The sequence below is a fragment of the Ursus maritimus genome, unplaced genomic scaffold (genome assembly GCF_017311325.1).
Source record: "Ursus maritimus isolate PB19 unplaced genomic scaffold, ASM1731132v1 scaffold_5, whole genome shotgun sequence".
Classification (NCBI taxonomy): domain Eukaryota; kingdom Metazoa; phylum Chordata; class Mammalia; order Carnivora; family Ursidae; genus Ursus; species Ursus maritimus.
The window spans coordinates 58,160,839-58,184,600 of NW_024426663.1; the positions used below are offsets into that span (position 1 = coordinate 58,160,839).

Below are 23,762 nucleotides of genomic sequence, written 5' to 3' on the forward strand. Positions count from 1 at the left end.
ATCGAGCCCCACATTGGGATTCCTGCCTAGTAGGAGTCTGCTTCTCTCCCTCTCCCTCTGCCCCTCCCCACTGCTCATTCCCTCTCTCACTCAAATAAATAAATAAAATCTTGAAAAAAGAGAAGCATCCACATCTGAGAGACAAAAGTCCCTTAACAATGTGTTAGACTAAGTTAAGGGCCATGTAAGGGGGAAAAGCAAACTTCTCTGGGGTTCTAAGAGCCGAGAGCATACATCCAGGGCATGTGACTGGAAACATCAGGATGGACCAGAAAAGATTTTGGTGGGTTTGGGGCCAGAACACAAGAAAAAGGAGGAACAGAGGTCAGCCATGCCCAGCACTAGCTTACGAAGAGCCTGTAATGTGCACATATGACCCTCCTAAACAGAGCGTAGGGGATGAGCCTGTGGGGCTGAGATCTTTTAAGTACTAGAGCCACAGGGTTTTTGCTCTGTTCAATTCTTGGGATTAATATATTCTCCTTGCGTTCCTTCTCCTAATCCCTTTCGCTTTCAAGGCAAATCAAGACAGAGGGATCTGGGTAGCCCTCTGTTGTACTAAACCTTTAGTGGCTAAACTGGTCACATTCCTGGAAACACAAATTTTTGAGCCATAAGAAAACCAAGTATTCACCGCAATAGCTCTGTAGTCCCAGGCATTCTAAAACAAGTGTATATGACTATTCCTGGTAGGAAAACACTCTTGTAGGCAACCAATACACTGACCTGGGAAATAACATCCTGTTTATTCCATTTCTGCATTTAAAATCATCGACAGTGAAGCTTTAAGAATCACTTCGATTAATGTCCTCAAGATTCAAACTTTAGCCTCATCTTCCCACTTGACATTCTCTCCCTCAGGGATCAGCTCCTCCTATATCTCCTACTGCCTCATTTGGTCATATGGTCCCTGATGCCTTCTGGGCTCATGCCCAACATCCCCACAACAGCCTCCTGGAGCAGCTGCTGGGAGAAAGCCTGAATTAGTTCTCCACCTGAATCTGTTTCCACCTGCCCCAATACATCAACGTGTCTACTCAAGCTGGGGGCCAGAGAAGGCCCTTGGTAGGTGTCTGCTGTAGGAATATACAAACGAAAAGCCCACGCAGCTGAGCACGGTGGGAGTCCGTCTCCAGGAACCCCAATGGTATACTTCCATGCCTTCCCTCTTGAAGCATCAAAGCACACTTTGGGGGAGAAATGGAGAGGAGATTAAGGATGTAAAGAATTCCTTCACGGTGCTTGGAGGGGTGAGGGAAGATGGCCAGCTGGAAGCAGTAGAGAGAAGTCCGGTCATTGTTAGACTACCCATCAGCACAGCTAAGCACAGCTGACCGTGGTTTCTGAAGTCACTGATGAACACAGCTAGTCTGGGAATGGGACTCCAGCTGGTGAGCACAATCAGAGGTGACAAGCTTCTCCAAAGCCTACTGAAATCATCCATATTTCCTCATGGACAGGTGGGCACGACAGGCACCCTGAGATAAGCAGCCGAAGGGCCACCTCCTCCACCCTTTCAGCAGCAACTCCCACTGTGCCCGACGTGGGTGCCGCCACCCCAGCCGCATACAGCTGGGGATGTCAGCAGTCAGCAGACATGGCAGCTTGGTGACTCAAGTCTTCTGGCCAAGAGTCATTCCTTCACTTGTCCCAAGAACTGGCACTGAAACAAAAAGCTCACGTGTCATAGCCAAATCCTATTACAGCTCTTGGTGTTTTGCAGGAAATTCCACAAAACTGCAGTTACAGAGTTCAACCAGTCTATTTTTGAGCACTGGATGAGAGAGTGTGTAGACTGCTCCGTACTTACACTAGTCCTGCAGGACATTAATGGGAGTCAGCTTTGTGTCCAAACACAGTATAGAGCTGCTGCTTTCTGTCTAGAGCAAAAACATAAAGAACCATCCTTATTCTGTGCATCCAGAGATTTCCTAACTCCTACCAACGCCAGAAAGTAACCATTATTTTCACAAGGGTAACTTCAGTTTAGGAAAGGGAACTGTCAAACATGCTGGCACCTGGTTTGTTACCTATGGAGGTCATCCAAGGGGTCAGAGTTCATGTCTACAGAACTCCTCTCTACTCCAGAGATCGTTTAGAAAGAAAATGGAGGGAAACCGAAGCTTACTACATCAGAAAAACCACTGCCATCGCACAAAGATTTGGAATAGAAAGGAACCCGGGAGCCTCCCATGTCGACAGTGTCTTTTGAGGCTGAAATGTCAGCTCCTTGAACAGCGTCCGGAGATTCATCCTGTTGGAATTTGCCCCGGTGAGTACTTCCACAGCCTTCTACTGCAGGATCTCTGATTCTCTACAGTCAACTCCGTGAGTTCCGGATGATGCAACAACCCTTAACAAGGCCCTTACGGCAAACCCTCGTGGAGCTGCTAGTTGTAGACGCATTGTCGGGTCTCCACCACTGCAACTACAAGCCCAATGCTGCTCTCTCCGCTGGGCTCATACGCGGTACGTTACCAGCCAAACAAGCTGAGCCTCTCACGCTTACATTCAAAGTAAGGGGAAAGACTTCAGGGTACAGAGAAACAAGTTCAATGACACCAAAGGGAGCAAACAAGCAAATCTGGAAGGTGGGATACTCCACAGGACACGTGATCCCGTTTTTACGGTAAGTCAATGACACGGGGAAAAGGGAGGAAGGGAGGGGAGCTTGCTCACTCTAGACTGAAAGAATAGAGAGACCAGATGTGATGGGTGGACTTCATGTGGATCCTGATTAGAACAAACTTACTGTCCAGAGGCATTCCTGACCTTCAGGGAAATTTAATTTTGCCCGGGTGTTAGGTGACACCAAGGAACCATGGTTTATTCTGTTAGGTATAATAATGGTGTTATGGTTTATAGAAGAAAATGACCATATATTCTAGAGATATTTATTGAAGGACGTGGGGTAAAAGGACATGTTGTCTGGGATTTTCAATTTTAAAGCTATTTTAAAGCTTTTAAATGCTTGAGTAAAGAAAAGAGAAATGGAGAATTACATGAAATAACCGATGTAAAATCTTGATAATTGTTAAATCTGAGTATATAAGAGGGTTTGATGTATCTAAGGCTTTTATGTACTATTCACTTTATTTTTAAATATGCTTAAATTTGTTCATGTTTAAAAATTCATGTGAAAAAACTGAAGCACTGAGCCAAAAATCTCTGGTAATAAAATGTATAAAAGTTCCCAAATCTATAATACCGGAAAGAGTTTATAAAAACACAACGCAGGGCGCCTGGGCTGGCTCAGCTGGAAGAACATGCGACTCTTGATCTCAGGGTTTTGAGTTTGAGCCCCAAGTTGGGTTAGAGATTACTTAAAAAATGAAATCTTAAAAAAAAAAAAAAAAAAAGAAAAGAAAAGAAAGTTTTGTCTTTTCCTCCAAAAAAATTTTAAGAAGCACCAATTCTGGATTTTCCAGCAGCCCCAGAATCTGAGCGGTCTTGTCTCTCCTCCCTCCCTACACCCTCCATATCCACAGGGCAAACTGACAGGACCTGTCTCTCCCAAGCCAACAGACCCAGCCAAGAACTGGCTTCAGAGAGCTCAGCCTCCTTGTCCTGTTTGCATATGGTTTCTCTGACTGAGGCCAGGGTTGGGTGGGGAGGGGAAGGTTTGCTTGTTATAACATACGGATTTTTCTGGTCTCTGAAACAAGGTGGGTTACAAAGATGATCCCTGTTAAATCCTGTTACCATAAGGCGTCAAGGGATTAACACACCTTCCTTGGACAAATATAAATATATCTGTATATATTTATCTGTATATATAAATCTACAGATATATAAATTATCTATCTATATATACAGATATATAAATTATATATCTATCTATATATATATTCTTTAAATCTATATTCTAATCTTATTAATAAGCACATTCCATGGGGTGCCTGGGTGGCTCAGTTGGCTAAGCATCTGCCTTTGGTTCGGGTCATGATCTCAGGGTCCTGGGATCCAGCCCTGCGTGGGGCTCCCTGCTGGGCAGGGAGTCTGTTTCTCCCTCTCCTTCTACCCCTCCCTCCTGCTCATGTCCTCTCCCAATCTCTCTCTCTCTCAAATAAATAAAATCTTTAAAAAATTACATTAAGTTAAAAAAAAAATACATTCCCGGGGCGCCTGGGTGACTCCGTCAGCTGAGTGTCCAACTCTTGGTTCTGGCCTAGGTCATGATCTCGTGGTCATGAGATCGAGCCCCACTTGAAGCTCTGCGCTCAGTGCAGAGTCTGCTTCAGATTCTGTCTCCCTCTCCCTCTCTCTCTCTCTCAAATAAATAAATAAAATCTTTTAAATATAATAATAAGTACACTCTTGAGTTCCTTCAAAGAACACTGGTATTGTAATTTTTAAGCAATAGATTACTTTATATTCCTTTTTACTCCTATCAGTGACACACAGAATAAATAGAGCTCATTACTGGATAAAAACTCAGTAGCTTCTAACTTAGTGACTATAGTCTTTCAGTTCAGGAGTCACAAACTACAAATGGTTTTTTAAATATCACCCTTAGTTGCTTTTTTTTTTTTTTTTAAGATTTTATTTATTTATTTGACAGAGAGAGAGACAGCCAGCTAGAGAGGGAACACAAGCAGGGGGAGTGGGAGAGGAAGAAGCAGGTTCCCAGCAGAGTGGGGAGCCCGATGTGGGGCTCGAACCCAGGACCCTGGAATCAGGCCCTGAGCCGAAGGCAGACGCTTAACGACTGAGCCATCCAGGCGCCCTACCCTTACTTCCTTCTTAATGCAGAAGGTCATATAATGATCTGGTACATTGGTCACTGTGACACTGAATCCTTATATTGCCCCAAGATAGCAGAGGCCATGGATAAGACACTTGTCCTCTCCTTCAACTCCCTCTCTGAAAAGGATAAAATAAGACAGTTTACCCATTTTCTGTGACTTTTATAATCTAACTGCTGAGCTAAACTGGCAGCTACAATCCAAATCAACGTCAGCCTTGTAAGAATTGTATAGATGGTTAAAATCCTTTACCTACAGAGTTCACCATTCTTCTTCTGCCTTCTAATTATTCTCCAACACAATGCACTGGGGTAAAGTCACCATCATCACTTGAATTTCTGGGTTATAAAATGTCTGCATACTCCCCCATCCCAATTTCTGGTCTTTAAGAACACTGTTTCTCTCTTTGAATATTATTAATATAATTCCCTGAGTTGGTTTACCTTATGTATATGATTAGAAATAACGAAAAATCCTCAGGCTCAAGTTTAAATCATTTTGTAATTGAGCCCTGATGGTACAAAAGACTGTTCAAAAGGTGAGCTTAAATTGACAACTGAATTTGTTCACGTAAACTGCCTTCCACATACATGACGGCTAAGATGTCCACTGGGTTTGACACGCATTTTGGAAGAAATCACACAGAAGCAGCTGCTTTTTCCATAAACTTGGCCAGTTTCACATCTCTCTTGGTCAGTCCACCACAGTCGTGTGACGTTAGGGTTATCTGCACCTACGAAACACAGAAGCAGTTTTTCAAACCTGGAGCTACAATTCGTGGTCCCCATCTTTGGTGGCTCGGAAATCAATCTACTATTCCACATTCACATTTGACAACTGGGGAGATTAAATGATTTACAAAATACTACATTATGAGTAAGCGCAGCATTTCCAAAACCGAATAAACTCCAGGGGCACAGTCTGCTACGGGCTGGGCCCAGCACCGCCCAGGGATGAAAAGGTCATCTCATGTGAAGGGCAATTCAGCTGCCAGAATCTAAAATCTTGTCTCAAAAAAAAAAAAAAAAAAAAGGAGGAGAGATTAAGGTTCCATTTTAACTCCCATTACTTTAATTACATGACTATTTTCAGGCCACTGAGAAAGACCAAGCTATCAAATGTAATATCTTAGTAACGACATTCAGAAAAGCCCATTTCCAAATTAGGAAGGTGGGATGGAGGTGAGGGGGAGGAACAGACTGTGGCTTCTTGAAAAAGCAATTAAAAATCACAAGCAAAATAATGGACAAAGAGAGGCAAGTAGGAAGGAAAAGTTTATCATGGTACCTGTGTGTTTTGAATTATTCCAATAAATCACAAGCGCATCAGGAAATGTTCTCTTTTCCAAAGAGAATTTTTTATAGAGAAAACAGAACCACATAGAAATCTAGGTGATAAGACATTTCAAATGGCATGACCATAAAGGCAAGGACATTTGGGGGGGAGGACCATGAATCTTCTTACTGAGCCCCCTTAAAAATGACTTAGAATCTTTTTAGCCTGCTCTTTGTCTTAAGAAGACCAGTTTCCACTTAGAATGTAGAATTTAATAAACAGTTATTTATAAAGCACAGTTCCAGAGCATATTATTTCAGTAAGGTAAATAAAGCCGTATCTCTCTTATTTGCTACCATTACTTTCAAAAATTTACTTAGGAGGGTTTAAAATTTATCTGCATTAGGGGCGCCTGGGTAGCGTAGTCGTTAAGCGTCTGCCTTCGGCTCAGGGCGTGATCCCGGCGTTCCGGGATTGAGTCCCACATCGGGCTCCTCTGCTGGGAGCCTGCTTCTTCCTCTCCCACTTCCCTGCTGTGTTCCCTCTCTCTCTGGCTGTCCCTCTGTCAAATAAATAAATAAAATCTTAAAAAAAAAATTTTATCTGCATGGCTGATTTTCAAGTTTAATTCAGGAGCCTAATTTGGCTCAACTTGCTCATATTAGTTTCAGAAGACAAGCACGAAAAGAAAGAGTTTTGACACTGCTGTCTTGAGCAGATCTGAAAATTTGTTACTAATTTGCAATAATACGCAGGGATTCTGGGGAAAGAATAAGAGAATGTTTTCCTAAGCCCAATGACACTTGACACATAGCTGCACAGGGTAACAAGGAAGAATGAAGTTTCTTAAACTCCACAGCTAAGGTGATCCCCAAATAAGGCAATTTAGTTACCTTGTTGTACACATTGAACCATTCCGGGTGATGATTCATCTTCTCTGCTTGCAGGGCGACTCGGGACATAAAGCCAAATGCCTGCACAAGATGAAGCGGAAACTGATTAGCGGCACTGCCCTTTACTCTGGGCCTGCGGGAGAGAGACCAGAGCAAGCCAGCCAGATAAAGACGAGGCTAGGATCCTTACAGAAACCCGGAGAAATCAAATATGAAAAGGACTGCTCTGCACAGAGCTGGGGTAACGGTGTAGCAGGACCGTGACCTGCTGCTCAACGGTGAAAAACAATCAGGCTCAAATAAACAAACCAGGAAATTGGTCTCACCCAGTGACCTGTCTGGACTGTTTAATTGTCCTCAGGACAAGACTCACCAAAATAGCACGGGAGTAATTTCCCTTCAACCAAGTGCCCTGGATCTCACTACCTGGCCCCAAATCTTAGGGGCTACTTTTCTTGCATCACCACTCCTTTTGTGTTCAGTTGCTGGGTTGCTAACTAAGGCCTCGATCTCAAGACTATGGGAAAAATATCTTACTGAACAACTTCTCCATCCTAGCTCCCAGACAGGAAAGGAGGGGATAAAAGACTGTTTTTTGACATCCAGACTGAAGCAGGGAAGTCTGGCTTGCCCGCTCGGGGTCTTCTTGCTATCGCCCACCAGTGCCCTGTGGAGCGGAGAGCGCTTCTTCCCAGGGCAGGGGGAGGCGGGCTCAGGCACACGCGTAAGTGCGGACCTGTAGGGCTCGGTCTTCATTCCATAGGGAAAGCGCAAACCTAATTTTGCTAACCAGAAGCAAAACTTGTCCTGTTTTTCTTTTGCTTGCTTTCCAATTTTTATGAAGGTAATTGCAAACAATAGGAGAGTCTGTCTCTAATGTGTCCAGAAGGCAGAAATACTTGGTAAGACTCTAAGGTAACGGTACGTTAACTACAAATTTACAGAGGAATTCACAGGGCAGTACCCATTGTAGCCACATAAATAAATATTGAACTTCATCACCCCTATCCAGAAAAGGCGATGTGATGGTAATTGAGCTGTGTTTTTTGGATCACCAGAATGACATTCGAGCACGTTTCCAAGTTAATAGTGAGAGGTATGGAAGATGCCATTTTAAGCCATTCTATATTATTCATAATGGCTCCTACATCAGAATGATTTCATTCAGGATAAAGACTCCCATTTTGGTCTTTAATTAAAGGCCTAAAGGTTTTTCCCTGTCAGGAAAAGGAAGAACATTCAAGCAAAATCCATTTAACCATGTATGGAATTATCAGTGGAAAACAATATTCACTCCCCTTCCTCTTCTCATCGCATAATCTGATTCTCTAGATTGTGTCAAATGTGAAAGTCTTTTAATTATTCAGAGTTAACCTGCATTAAACGATGTATAATGAGAATTTTTTAGTCCCTTTGCCTATAATGCCCTATTCTTGTTTAGCTTTAAGACTTCCAAAAAAGTTAACCACAATCCCTGAGAATAGTAATAGAGTCATTAATGGCATAGGCTCTCAAGCCAGGGAGGCCTGAATTCAAATTCCAACGCTACGACCCGTCATTTGAGCCTCTGTTCTCTGATCAGTAAACTGAGGATATTAATAAAAAGCTCATGTAGTCATCCTAATAAAAAATGAGATGGGGGATATAAAAGCACTTAGCACAGCACTTGGCACTGGGTAAGAGATCAATAATGGCAGATACTGCTACCATATACTGCTCTGGCCAGACTGCATATGATAACCCTCACAAAATGAAATGATAGGTGAAAAGCCCTCCCACAGCCTTAAGAATCTAAGATTCCAGTTGCCGTCTCCCAGAAGAATGGTGCTTTCCTATTCCACATGCCATAAATACAGACTCAAAGCCACACACCAAACAGATCACATACTATAGGGTAACACCCTGGTGCACACTGCCTGGGGAAAACAGCTTAATGACAAGATATTAGGTGGGCAAAGTCAGTCACTACCCAAGTTCTTAAGGCCTGTGGCCATAATTTCTTTGAACTATGCTATCCTAAAGGTCCAAAGTGATGCTTAGCATCCCTTACCAATTCCCAAGAATCAAGCGGATCAAGGGGATGACTGAACACAGTCAGAAGTGCTCCTCAAGGGGGCGCCTGGGTAGCGCCTGGTAGCGTTAAGCGTCTGCCTTCGGCTCAGGGCGTGATCCCGGTGTTCCGGGAGGGATCGAGTCCCACATCGGGCTCCTCCGCTGGGAGCCTGCTTCTTCCTCTCCCACTCCCCCTGCTTGTGTTCCCTCTCTCGCTGGCTGTCTCTCTGTCACATAAATAAATAAAATATTAAAAAAAAAAAAAGAAGTGCTCCTCAAATCTTTGATTTCCAACATGCCATCAGCATGGTAGCAAAATCTACTCTATCACAGATACAGCTTAAAAGAGAACACCCCTTGGGGTGCCTGGGTGGCTCAGTCAGTTAAGCATCCAACTCTTGACCTCAGCTCAGGTATCGATCTCTCAGTCCTGAGTTCGAGCCCTGCAATGGTCTCCACACTGGGCATGGAGCCTACTGAGAGAGAGAGAGAGAGAGAGAGAGAGAGAGAGAGAATACCCACATCCTAAGAGTTACAGTGATCAAAGAAAAACCTTGGGGTGCCTGGGTGGCTCAATCAGTTATGCATCTGCCTTTGGCTCAGGTCATGATCCCAGGGTCCTGGGATTGAGCCCAACATCGGGCTCTCTGCTCAGTGGGGAGCCTGCCTCTCCTCTCCCTCTGCTTCCCACTCCACCTACTTGTACACTCGCTCTCTCTCTCTCAAATAAAATCTAAAAAAAAAAAAAAAAACCTTTTACCATATCTACTTACAATGCAAAAAGAAAAAAAAAAGACACTTCCAAAGATCCGTCAAATTTATGTATTCCTCAGCTTTACATATTTCCCTTCAACTGTCACCTAATATTTGCACTTAATAAAATATCATAAGCCTGATAAACCATTTACGCAGGACCTACTCCCAATTCTTCCCGAGGGAAAGAACACTTGCTCCTGCTCTGGGAGTAGGAAGACAATTTCATAATCCTTCTTCCATATAACAGAACCAAATAATCCCCAAACTATTTATTTCTAAATCCACAAATTAAAAACATTCACAACAATACACATTCAAATTAAAGTAAAAGGATTTCTGCAAGAAGTGAAATGAGTGGATAGGAGAGGAAAAAAGCAAAACCTCAAGAGGGAATTTTGATTATCTGGCATTAATAAAGGAGTATGACTAAACAGCAAAACTGGCAGATGGTGAAAAGCATCTGTCCCTTCTTTCTAAGATTTCTTTTTTATAGCCCTAGCTACTTGTTCCCAGGATGCCAGTTGGAACCTACAGGCCCTGAGCAAGCTAAAAGTCTAGGCTTTCTTAAACCATTCCATCAATGAAAACTGCAAATACACACCACTAACACTACAGTGAGAAGCTGAGAGGACAGGACTAAGAAAATGGACAAAATGAAGTAGAAGTCAGCAAGAATTTTAAGAATCAGAAAATAAGTACAGAACACAAAGTAGATCTAACATATAAATAACTTTTCTGAATAAGAGAACAAAAAACCACAGAAAGAAATGAGAGATGTAGTTCAAAAAATTTTTCCAGAAATAAAAGATTTAAATCTATAGATTGGAAGAATTCAGCCATTTCTAGACATCCTAGTGAAGTTAGTGAATTTGAAGATTAAAAAATCCTTTTGGCGTCTAGTCAAAAAGATCAATTCACCTCTAAGGATGAAAATAATCTGGCTGACTTCAAACTTCCACATACCAGCACTGAACAAAAGAAGTCAGAGGAGCAACGCCTATAAAGACTTTAGGAAATCAAAGTGCAAAGAATTTTATACCCAGCTAAACTGTTGTTCAAAATTAATACAAGAGACCTAATTATTAAAAGACATTAACTCAGGGATAACTCCCCTTCATCCTTTCTGAGGAAACTTTAATTAAAGGATGAAATACAAGTAACTAGAGACGGATGGAGAAACAATATTAAAGTTACTGGCAGTGAGCAACTAATTCACTCAGGTCTAGCAATATATTTAAAACAATTGTGGGGACTGAAGTCACAGAATGGAATGCAAATGTTGTAACTATTAAAAGATAGGGAAGAAAAAGAGAAGAAATGGGGAAGGTAGATGAAAGTTTAAAAAGCCTGAAAGCTGAAAGATCAGAAGCATATTTCAAGGTATAAAACTAAGCACTAGAACTAAAAATAAAACGTAACAAAGTGCATGGTGTAAGGAAAGTAAGAGAAAGTAGAAGTTTAATCTTGATTTTGCTTAGTGGGGAGACCGCTATCTAAAGAAACGCTATCTACAGAAATAGACAATCAAGCTTGCTATGTAAAATTACAGGTATAACAGTATCCCCAAGAACAAAAATAATACCAGAAACATTCACGGTTAGGTCAAGGAAAGCACAATTAAAATGAAGCAAACAAAACACAATCCAGGGCACCTGGGTGGCTCAGTCAGTTAAGCATATGCCTTGAGCTCAGGTCGTGATCCCAGAGTCCTGGGATGGAGCCCTGCATCAGGCTCCCTGCTCAGCAGAGTCGGCCTCTCCCTCTGCCCCTCCCCTCCCCCTGCTCATGTTCTCTCTCTCTCACTCTAAGTGAATACTTTTTAAAGAAAGAAAGAAAGAAAGAAAGAAAGAAAGAAAGAAAGAAAGAAAGAAAGAAAGAAAGAAAGAAAGAAGACACGATCCATATCATGATTTAAATTAAGGGAGGAAAAAGGTATATTGGTTCTGTCATGTTTTACGAAACCAAACATCTTTCATTGCAATCGATAAATGTAAAGAGCCATAATCCAACCAATTAAAAGAAGAGAAAACTTGGGGTGCCTGGCTGGCTCAGTCGGTAGAGCATGCAACTCTTAATCTCAGTGCTATGAGTTTGAGCCCCACGTTGGGTGTGGAAATTATTTAAGTAAATAAAATTTTAAAGAAAAAAATAAGAGAAAGAAGAGGAAACTTTACATGGATCACAAAGCAAACTCAAATGTTGGAAATAAAAGGGCACAGGCAAATGTAAATCTTTTTAACTTAGAGAAGTATATCCACAATGAAGACTGAATAATTTTGAGTATCTATACTACAAGTAACACAGCATCAAAATCAATGAGGCAGAAATGGCAGGAAATACAAGACAAACAGAAACATCCATAATGGAAACTTCAATTTCCATTTCTTAACCCGCAGCACAGTAACCAAACAAAATCAAGGATATGTACTTAAATACATCATTGAAAAGGTAGAACCAATTAATTTACTTTCAACTCTAAACAATGAGAATATATCATTTAAAACGTCTACTCAACATTCACAGAAACTGAACACATATTGGCCCACAAAGAAAATCTCAATCAATTCCAAAAAGTAGAAATAGTGCTGACAACATTCTTGGTTAAAATTAAAAACAAAACAAGAAGGCAAGAGTAGCAAAAAAGTACTACCTGGAAATATTTTTAAATCCTTCTTTTAAAGTCTTAATTCAGAGAAGAAATCAAAACCGAAACTGAATAGAAATTAATCACGTATGCACTAGATACAGGACACACGTAAAGCAATAATCAGAATAAACACCCGTAAGTACTTAAGTTAAGAACGTGAAGGAAAATAAGTAAATAAAAATAAACTTAGGGAGGAGAACAAGAATGAATATAAATAAAGAGAACAGCAGATGTAAATGAACAGGAAAGAAAACAACGGCAGAACTGATAAATCCAAAAGTTGAAACAATTATGTAATAGAAAACTGGTTACTTCATTTAAAGACAAACAAAAGACAGGGAGAAAAAGTACAGATAAACAAAACAGGAAATGAGAATTGAGAAGTAACTACAGATATAGGAAATTTCAAAACATAAAAAACAATAAATTTTAAACACATCCAAGTATTTATACAAATAAATTTCAAAACATAGGTAAAATAGTTCTCTAATAAAAATTACCCCCAAAATTATCAAAACTGACCCCAGAAGAGTAAAACATATGAACAAAGTAACAGCTCCTAGTCATTTCACAGAGAAATTTTACAAAACCCTGAAGGCAGAGTTAACTCTAACACTAATTAAACTGTTTCAGAGCACAGAAAAAGAGGGACATTTCCAAATTATTTTTATAAAATACCATAACACTATCCCCAAATTCCCACAGAGATAGCATATAACAATGAAAGTATAGGCTGATTTCATATTAAGTAAAATCTTAATAAACAAAATCTAGCAATACACTAAAAGAGCAAAACACCATGAGCAAATGGGATTTATTCTAAGAATGGAAGGAACGTTCAATATAAGGAATATACTGATATAACTTACCATATCAATAAATCAAGAGAAAAATCATAAAATGCCTTCCATAAATTCCGAAAAGATATTTGATAAATTCAATATTTCTTATGTATTAAAACTCTTAATAAAATAAGAATACATCGGCCTCTCTTTTTTGTGGTTATCAACTGTTTTATTTATAACAAGTAATGAGTACAAAAATTGCTTTATATTTGGAGAGTAATATAGGAGCCTGTAACCACAGCATCAAAATGTACGTACCAAAACTGGCTACATGGATAATCATCACTGTTTGTTCATCAAAGCAGAAGTTAGGAAGAACCCAAGTTGGACCCTTCTTTAAATAGAATATATTCTCAGTCCAAAAGGTAATACTATTCTTAAAAGGGAAGCACTAGATGATTCCCATTAAAGTCAAGAATAAAACAAGCCAAAAAAAAAAAAAAAAGCCTTTTATACAAACAACAACTAATTAGAAAATATACTGGAAGAAAAGATGCCATCTAAGGTGCCACCAAAAATTTTCTAGGAGTAAACGTAACAGGAAATGTATGAATTCTATAGGTAGAAGACTTTAAACCACTACGAAATAATGGGTAGATCTTACTACATTAAAATTTTTCTCTGTATGGCAATAAAAACCAACAAACAAAATGAAAAGACAAACAAGCTGCATTTGCAGTATATATTTCCTTGGCATACAGAGAACTCCCACAAATTAATAAGAAAAAGATCCACCACCCAGTTTTTTTAAATGGGCAAAGGACATAACAGGTAACAAATGGAAGCAAATGGCTCTTAAACATAAAAACTGCTCAGACTCATACATGATAGGAGCAGCACAAATTAATACTACCTTTTACATCAATTATATCTCAGTAAAGCTCCGGGGAGGGGAGGGGGGAGGGACGGGACTAAGCCTGTCAGTTAAATCCATCAGTTTGGTAAAGATCAAAAAGTCTGATAATATACTGTTGATGAGGATGCAGGAGAAAAGGCACTCATACATTGCTGGTGAACATTAATTGATGCATCATCATTCTGGAAGAGAATTTGACAAAATCCACCAAAATTAAAAATGCCTGTGCCAGGGCCACCTGGGTGGCTCAGTCAGTTAAGCGTCTGCCTTCAGCTCAGGTCATGATCCTGGGGTCCTGGAATCGAGCTCCCTGCTCTCGGGGAGCCTGCTTCTCCCTCTGCCTCTCCCCTGCTTGTGCTCTCTCTCTCTCCCATTGGGGCTCCACACTCAGCACAGAGTCCACCTGGGATTCTCGGCCTTTCCCTCTCCCTCGGCCCTTCCCTCCCGCTCTCTCTCATGGTCTCTAAGATTAAAAAATCATTTAAAAAAATTGTCACTGCAGCACAGCTTGTAAGAGCCACAGATCTGAAAAAGCCAAAGGTCCATCAGTAAGGAACTGATTAAATATAGGATGGTCCATCTCCACATGTAGATGTGTAGCCATTAAGAAGAATGAAGAAACTATCTGCTGACATGGAAAAACCTCCAAGATACATTACTAAATGAAAAACAAATGCATAACAATAGTCTGTGAATTGTACAAAAGGACAGGAAACTATATGCATGAATGTCTCTGCAACCACCATAAGAGATTGGTAACTGTGAATGACGGTGGGTGGAGAGGGGAAACTGGGTGGCTGAGAATCAGGGACCACAAAGACTTATTAGTACACTCTTTGGTGCCTCTGAATTTGTGCCACATAAATACCTGTTCTACTTTTTTTAAAAATTAGTTTGGGGGGAAAAACGAAGATGCCATGCAAATGAAGATCTCACTCTAAAGGGAGCGGAGATACTGCAATGTATGTAGCCTGGTTCATATTAAAATATTTTGGCTCATGTTAACTTCCTGACATATGCCTACCTGTTTAGGTGGGTTTTTAGTGCCAATTGACAGCATAGTTTGTCCATGAGCTATGTTCTGTTGAGCCACGGCCATTTCAAACAAACATGTGGCCAACAAATAACATATAATGGCTGATAATAGTTTCAGTCTTTCCCCTATTGCAAATTACAAACATTTTATGAACAAGTCAATGAATGCATGATGAAGTATGACTTTTTAAGTCACTCTGCCATGTTAAGGAATGTAAGCATTACCATCATGGTAAATTGGGCCAATGAAGTTTGTCGTTTGGAAATCTCCAAACCATCAGCAATTAAAAGATTTTTCCATGAACCCCAAATCAAGTATTCCTAGGGAACTTTAATTTTTCTTAAAGTTCCTTTTGTTTCATTTTATTCCATGAAAATATGAAAGACTATCAGATGCACGAAACCAAAACAAAAACCCTGTATCAATCTGTGAAATGTTTAACAGCACCCTGAATTTAAAACGCAGCTTCAGTCTGAATAACATGTACGATTTATTAAAGTTCTAAGACTTAATTTCTCGCACATATTTACAATACGAATCTTTCATCACTCAGAGCAATTCTCTTTGATAGAAGTTCTTTAAATCTGCTGCCTTTTATATTTTGATTATAGACTATTTTAATTATGCACTAAAAAAGAACACATCTCCCACTAAGAAAATGAGCACCAGCGACTCCAAAGTAATTTCCCCAGTACAATCTCCATTAAGCCTCTAAATACTTCCTTTACTAATTCAATGAATTAGAACTCTATTGTTTATGAATCACCTTTATGTTTGTAGGCCTATAACTCTTCTTTTATAAAACACAATTGCTATGGAAGGAAATGATATTTACGTCTGATTAGAAATGAAAACACTATTATATAAATCAGTTTGGGCATTTCTTCACGTCTTGAAACATGATCGGCAATTTAGTCTAATTGGTGATCAAGGAAACTATCTTGTGATCAATTAAAGTAATTACCAGATTCCGGCAATACAACCTACCTTAATTTCAGCTAGAGTCTGCACTTCTTCAACTTTAATTAAAAATAATGAAAATTATTAAGCAAAATGCACAGCAAGATCATTGCCAAGCACGCACATGTCACAGGACAGGACCTTCCCGTGGCGTTGGTGGCTGATCGATCACACAAACACCGCTTGGTGCACCAAGGAAAGGCGTACTTTGCCCCAGAATATTGCGTGACTCACCATGACTTTCTCATGGAAAACACGGTTAACTGTTCTAGCCACTGCAAAGGGAACATCGGATACTAATTTGCTGGCAACAGAATACTCTCGACTAGCAACATGAGAACTGTGAGGAACAGACCCAGCTAAAGATGTATTTGATCCATGCTTTTTTCCTCCAAAGTGTGACTCGTGTTTTGAGCACACTGGTCAACTGCAGTCTAGAGACCTAGACTGAAATATCCTAGCGCTGCTATTCACTAGCTATCTGATCTCAGAGAAATCACTTAGCATTTGAAATGATCCTGAGTTTCCTATTATGTAAAAATGTAAAAATGGGGTCTGTGCCAGGCATTCCAGCAGGAGCTCAGTTAATGCTAGTGATTATTATCATCACCAACACTTTAATTCTATAGTGTCTGAGGCCTGGAGAGGAAGAATTCCTTTCCAAACCTAGCAGAAGAACCATTCAAGACCAAAGAAATTCACCCTTGCAAGGACGAGAAAATCAGAAACATACTGAAAACAGTTTCTCTAAGTGGGTATCCTCACAGAAAGACTTCCAGTGGAAATGGCACTTCGACGGTGAGCATCTAGGCCAAGCAGGTGACTCCTGTGTCCCTGAAGAGCCAGACTAAAGACCTTACCTGAGGGCCGCCCCCAGGCAGTCCAGTAAGTGTGTCTGGGGACAGACACAACCCCCACCAATCCCAGTCCACTCATCTCCCTGCCTTCTTCTTGATCCACTGCAGAGGGCAACATCTCCAACAACTCAAGCCAAGAATAGCAGGCTCCTATCTTAAGACTGGCTTCCGTGAGGCACTTGAGACAATGCCCACAAGGTACTAAACTAGCTGGTTCCACTGTGCCCTAGGCTAAAATAGCGCCCCTTCGGCTGGTAGTAGGAAGTACACTACTGTGAGGCAGCACGCTCACTTCTACACATTGCCTTCAAAAGCTATGCTCACAGGGCCGTAACATCCCAGAGCCTTACAAAAAAGTTCTCAAGTCACAACTTTTCGCAATTACCGTAATATCCCAAACAGCCATATGGAAAAATAAGATAGCTTTTGGCTAATTACGTGGTACTACCTTCAACACAGACTGTTAAATGAAGCAAGGTGCAAAACAGTTTTCTTTTGCAGAACGAGGACTTATCATCACATTAGTAGATTCCTCCTGAATTCCCAGGCGAGGAAGACTACTCTTCTCCAGGCAGCAGAATTGAACCAACACCAACACCTCGACCCACAATTTTACCTAAGAGCCAATTGTTTCTGTTCCATTGTTAGGGAAAGTTGTCTAACTAGATAGATATCACATATCTGATGTGTGCCCAAGAAGCATTATGGACAAGATGATCACAAGCTGAGAATATCTTCTCCCTGAAAAGACATGACTCATTTCCAAATTCCTCTGCACGTAAGTTTAAATTACATTTCCCCATCTCAGCAGCAGCTACTATGGGGCATACCAACAGCTCCGTCTGATGAGCTCCTTCTAAAATTTCTCACGATCCTTTAGTTTTGCTCTCTTGAATTCATCAGGTTTCACCAGTTTCCTCTCCCTCGTTTCCCTCCAAAGCTGAGTGAAACACAGGTTTCAAAATCATCCCAACAGGAATCCACCAGAGAAGCCATTTACTCGGAGTTCCCTAACGTCGAAGAGCTTCTGACGCCTCCCTGTTCCCCGCGGCTGTTCAAGACGGCCAGTCAGCTGCTTGGGACAAGTCCCGTTGGAGGCTGTCTTTCCTCATCAGCTGATAATCCCCGTTTGTTAGCTTCCAGGAGTCTCATGAGGTGAGAGGTATGGCCAAGACTCCCAAAGTTTTTTGCTTTGCTTTAGCAAATTAGAATTTATGAATTAAACTGTTAGAGAATTAGAATTTAGGCTCCTTGGCATTGTCATCATTATAAATTTTATAAAAATTCACACTTATATAGAAAAATACCCTTAGGCTTCAACTTTATGCATCCAAACCACTAAGATATATGGAATATCTGGCCAAATACATTTTTAGAAATCAAATAATAGGCAAAACGGCAGTCTAACTCCCGACCTTTTCTTCTCTATAATCAGCTGGCTCCTTTTAAGAGATGCAACTATTCCTTACATTATGTGATTCCAGTACGTATCCGACGTAAAATTGTTCTGTCCTATTATCGTACCTAAGTTTAAAAAGACAGAAGGTAAAAAAGCTCCTGCTCCAATTGGAGTATTTTAAATTAAACTGCAAGTCAAGATCCTCCAACAATAATCAAAAGGGTTGAAGGATGAGAACAAGGGCTCAGAGCAGAAAGAACACCCACTCCCCAGCGTGGGGCGGGGAGAGAGGGGACTCAAAAACATATTCTAAAGAAGCAAAGCAATACCGAATTTGGCTTAATTGGACAAAAAAATACATTTTCTACCAGCAGTACACATTGTGTAAAACAGAGTCGCATCTCACTTTGCATCACAAGATATCTGAATGGATAAAAAGGTCTGTCACAACAGCAACAAATTTATACTCAGTCTTTCCTTTGCTTACTTCTAAATGGGATCAATCCTCCTTTTAAGAGTTCTTCAGTACAGTTTTGGCAACATTTGCCAATATTTTCTGTGAGAAAAATACATGACCCGAAATTATTCAAGCCCGATCAGACGTCCTGGTAATGTAGCAGGGGACCTGCAGTGATAGATGGCTGCACTGTGTCACTGCAAGAAACAGCCTGCCAGACCCCCTGCCCAGAGAACAGTGCCAATGCAGAAGCAGCCGGTGAGGAAAGAGACCATCTCGTAAGTCGTCTGTATTTATTTGTTTCCAAGTGCACACATAGGTTGTGAACTTGGAAAGGTCCCTGAACCTGTCAGAGTCTTCAGACACTGAGCTAAAACAAACCACAAATATATTTAGAATTTATCCTCAACCTGTTATGATGAGGCTTAAGGACAGACCTTCCTACGGTTAACAGACTGAAACTAGGGACTTTTTCGTTTCTGTGTTTTAAACACTATTCCTAAAGGAAAATCTCCGGGCTGGAGACACAGAGAGAGTAAAACAGACTTGGCACTTACCCTGCTTTTGGTATCAAAAAACTCAGAAGGTCTGGTGGATGGTGTCATCTCCTCCTGAAAAGTTCTAATCCCAGCTCTGTCTCATTCTATGGCCTTGAGCGAATCCTACACCTCACTCACCTCTCCTAGTCCCTGTAAATCAGAGGCTCTACTACTTAACTTCACTGTGCGAGGAGATCTCATAAAAACACGCAGGGTGCTTTGCGCAGAAAACATGCTACTGTGCAACACTGAAAAGGTTCCAATCTGCTTGAATCCTACACCAAGTAATGTTATGCCTTTTTTTTTTTAAATCTAGGAAATTTGCTCCGTGTGGCCAAATGGACTTTGTTGCATCCTGGATACAGATGAAAAAATTGAAGTCTCTGTGATAAAAATCCACGAGTAAGGCTAATAATTCAGGAAACAGTAATGAACAGAAGAAAAACATTTAAAAGAACAAATGCTTACTTAGGTCACCTCTTTCTGCAGTACTCCTATATAAATTCCCTTAGCTTCAGCTGTTGATCAAGTTGGGTTTTTTGGGTTTGGGGTATTTTTTTTTTTAAATCATTCGTAATATCCTGAGAGAGAAAAAGGTTTGTTTCCCTGGATGCATATAAATGGGCAAGTTTTGTTTCCCCTCTTTAGAGCAGGCTCCCATTCAGTGCCAGCACAGAGCGGCTGCCTTCTGTGCGCACGTGAGGCCTGACTGGCAGGCAGCACACAGCCGGGCTCCATCTCTGCACCAAGCCCCGCACAGCTCGCTTGCAGTCGCACCAGCAGAAAAGAACGCAACTGGTTCTAAAACCCTGGGAGACAAAGAGAATAGATAGATCCTGATGGAGTGGGGGTGCTCTGCCATCTGATGCAGTTCCTAAAGAGAAATGCTTCCCTTTTATTTTTAAAAGTTTATTATTTCATACCTTATGCAAATCATACTTTATATATTAGGCAATAATATTTTAGAAATACTCAAGTCAAATTAAAGGCTTCAATAGCCTTGCCAAAAGCACTGTGATTTTCCTATAAAAAAATTATTCCAATTTGTTGATCTTACATAGGATGAAACATACTGTAACAATCTTCATAATTTATGTCCTGTTGGGACACAATGATTTAAAGTAACATAATACAGAGCCGCATCATGGCTAATCTAAACCACCTGACCAGATAAACACCAGCTTCCCTTCTCTCTTCAGCAAGGGCATTTCTGTTTATTGTCATATCATTTCCTCATTCTAGGAACACGCAGAATAAATGCAGCCAACCTGCATTTCAGTGGGAGGCTGAGCTGGCCTTTCCCATGTCGGGAGGTTTGTGTGCACACAGGTACCAGTACAATGTCAAGGGCTTACAAGACAGAAAACAACCCAGGAATTCCACCCTCAAAATCATTTACAGCGAAGCAAATATGGATTCATCCAGTACAATCTGGACCAGGTGCAGTGTTATAAACCACAATCTTTGGGTTTTGTTTTTTTTTTTTTTTTAATGTCACTGAAGAGGTAATTCTTTCAAACAAATTATGGGGCTTACTATGAGCCAAATTTTTATAAATGCTTCAATCATGCCTCTCGCTGTGTTCACAGGCACTCATGATCTGATTAACTAAACTGAAACGCCCAAATTAACCAACGTCTTTTTGGGGTGAGGAATCTGGGTGGAAGAGAAAGACAAAGAGCCCCCACGGCACTGACCACGGCCATTTCTGGTGCACAACGACCCAGGCAGATTTCAAATTGTGAGGTTTCTCCGGGGTCCAAATCCCTTCAACCCTTCTCACATATGCAAACCTTACTGGGCAGAGCGAGGTTTTCAGGGGGACTTAGGGAAGGGTTTAAAGTTTCAATCGTGGAAGAAAAAGTGCAGGAACACATGTGCATTCAGCAGATAACAATTCACTGAAAATATTTTAAAACAAAACAAAACGCCTGTCTGACCAAATTTTTATAAACTTGGTTGGGGAAGAGGAAAACAAACAATTGTTTAAGGATGGTTTCAAATACTGCTCTCTGCTATTACTGAAAATTTTCAAAGCTTTTCACGCTCCATTGGAAACAGCTCTGCTTCACAAGCTGTTCTGGTCGGTCCTGCCAAAGAAATGGTCTGATACACTTTATTGCAAGTTTATCAATTTGCTTACCCAGGCAAATATATACAATTATCTCTGCCTATCAAGACCCGTGTACAATAGGATTCCTCGACTGAAAGCAGGGAGATGATTAAAATACAACGGGATGAGACGGGTTAGCAGACCTGAGGCACGTGCATCCCCACCCCAGCTCCACTGCAGCGGACACCGCAACACCGTAGCCCGGTTCCACCAGCCCCAGAACGCGCAGAACGTGGGCCTACCTGACCGGCACCATCTTCCACGGAGATCTGTTTGGGAATGGACACAGCAAGTAGATACATTTGTGTCACAACCTGGAGCCCTCTGACTTGTGAAATTAAATGGAAAATATACTTCGCGATATCAAACAGAAAGTGTCCTTTTTCAGACAACTGACTTTCAGTAACTTGGGTTTGAATTTAACACTGTGCATATTTGTAAAAATTTAAGGTACAGATTATAAACCTGCAATGTTACTGGTGACATTATAAGCGCTATCAACAGTGAGTTCTGTAAAATGTGGGTCTTTTGCCCTAAAGCATGCATGCCGTGGACTGAGACCCACTTGCTAATTCTTGTTTTCATTCTGTTTGCACTGTATGTACATTTCCCCCACACTTCCCGAACCACTTCAAATCAGCTCACATTGCTCTGAAGTCATGAGAACTTAGGTCACTATGGGTTTCTCTAGCCTCATGCACAGATGGGGTTCTCTGATGACGAAGAGCCTTGTCGATGAGCTACAACGTGACGGTCCCCAAGCCCCGACTTCTCACAATCCTATACCTTCATTTTTTTTATTAATCTGTATACCAGGGAGTTATCCCAGCAATTACATTTTTAGGTCTCTACCCTAAGGAAATTCTCACATCTGTACACAAGGAGACACAAGGATGCTTGTTACAGAACTGACAGTAATAATGAGCAGTGCCAAGAATCTAAATGTCCATCAATAGGGGAATGGATAAACTTGGTTAATTTATTCACAATTTTATTTCATTTTCAGAGGAGTAGAAGATTTAAAAACAATCTACTAGGGACGCCTGGGTGGCTCAGTCGGTTAAGCATCTGCCCTCGGCTCAGGTTGTGATCCCTGGGTCCTGGGATCAAGTCCCCTCAGCCGGGAGCCTGCTTCTCCCTCTGCCTGCAACTCCCCCTGTTGTGGTCTCTCTCTCTCTCTGACAAATAAACAAATAAAATCTTTTTAAAAAAATAAAAATAAAGTAAAAACAATCTACTATATGAGAAGCAGTGCAATGATGGAAAGAGTATTTGTCGGAATCCAAAACCTGGGCTCTGTACCCAAACCTTGAGCAAGCTACATGACCTGGCTGGGTTAAGACTCCATTTGGACACAGGAGGTGATGTGTACCAATCACACAGCACAGGGCCTTCACACACACAGTAAGCCTGAGTTAAAAAGAATAGCAGCTAATAATTATAGCAGGTTGATCGTTCCTATTTTACAGAGGAGAGAAATGAGGCTACAAGAAGAGAAGTCACATGCCCAGAGTCACACATCTCGTAAAAGGTGAGGTTGGGATTCGAATTCAAGTATGTCCAACTCCAAAGCCTCCACGTGTATGTTTAGGACAAATCCCTGATGTCAGCTTATACTTTTTCCGTTTCTCTCCTTTACCTAAAAGCTAGTTATAGCAAAAATAAGTTTCCTGTACTTTTTATTTTCTTTCTTTTTTTTCCCCAAGATTTTATTTTATTTATGTGACAGAGACAGCCAGCGAGAGAGGGAACACAAGTAGGGGGAGTGGGAGAGGAAGAAGCAGGCTCCCAGCGGAGGAGCCTGATGTGAGGCTCGATCCCAGAACGCCAGGATCACTCCCTGAGCCGAAGGCAGACACTTAACGACTGCACCACCCAGGTGCCCCATGTACTTTTTATTTTCAAAGTTTAACTATAAGAGAAAAATTAAACATAACAAAAACTTTAGAAAAAGGAAAAACTATTTAAATTTTTTTTCCTGTGCTTTTTCCCCCTTAACTATCATGATACTGTGTACCCTGAACTTTCTTATAACATTAAAACAACCTACTCATTTTTCAGTTACCTCCATGGTCTTCTTTACTTCTTTTTAAAAGCCACACGATCTCAGAAAGAATGGGTAATCTTCTCTTTGAGAAACTATTTCAGGTACCTGGTTCAAGCATGTAGGAGAGAGACGTGGATAGCAAGTAGGTCTTTTTAAGCCAGGCCTTCTGAACATTATGACTCTCTGAATTCTCTACCAATACATGGTGGAATTTTAGGGGCAAAACTAGAAGAGCAACTGTATAATTTGGGGTCTACGGAATGAATGAGAAGTCTTTCTTTAAAT

At 40.9% G+C, this 23,762-nt stretch overlaps 1 protein-coding gene across 2 annotated transcripts in view; it reads right to left on the minus strand.

Moving 5' to 3' along the window:
- Positions 1–5,227: 5,227 nt before the first annotated feature.
- Positions 5,228–23,762, minus strand: part of PCBD2 (pterin-4 alpha-carbinolamine dehydratase 2) — a 49,806-nt gene continuing 31,271 nt past the window's right edge. For both annotated transcript variants that reach the window (XM_040622427.1, XM_040622429.1), the window contains 2 exons: positions 6,914–6,994; positions 5,228–5,478 (listed from right to left, as the gene is read on the minus strand). In XM_040622427.1, coding sequence (XP_040478361.1) covers positions 5,383–5,478; positions 6,914–6,994 — 177 coding nt within the window. In that variant the 3' untranslated portion in view covers positions 5,228–5,382. The remainder of the gene's footprint in view (positions 5,479–6,913; positions 6,995–23,762) is intronic.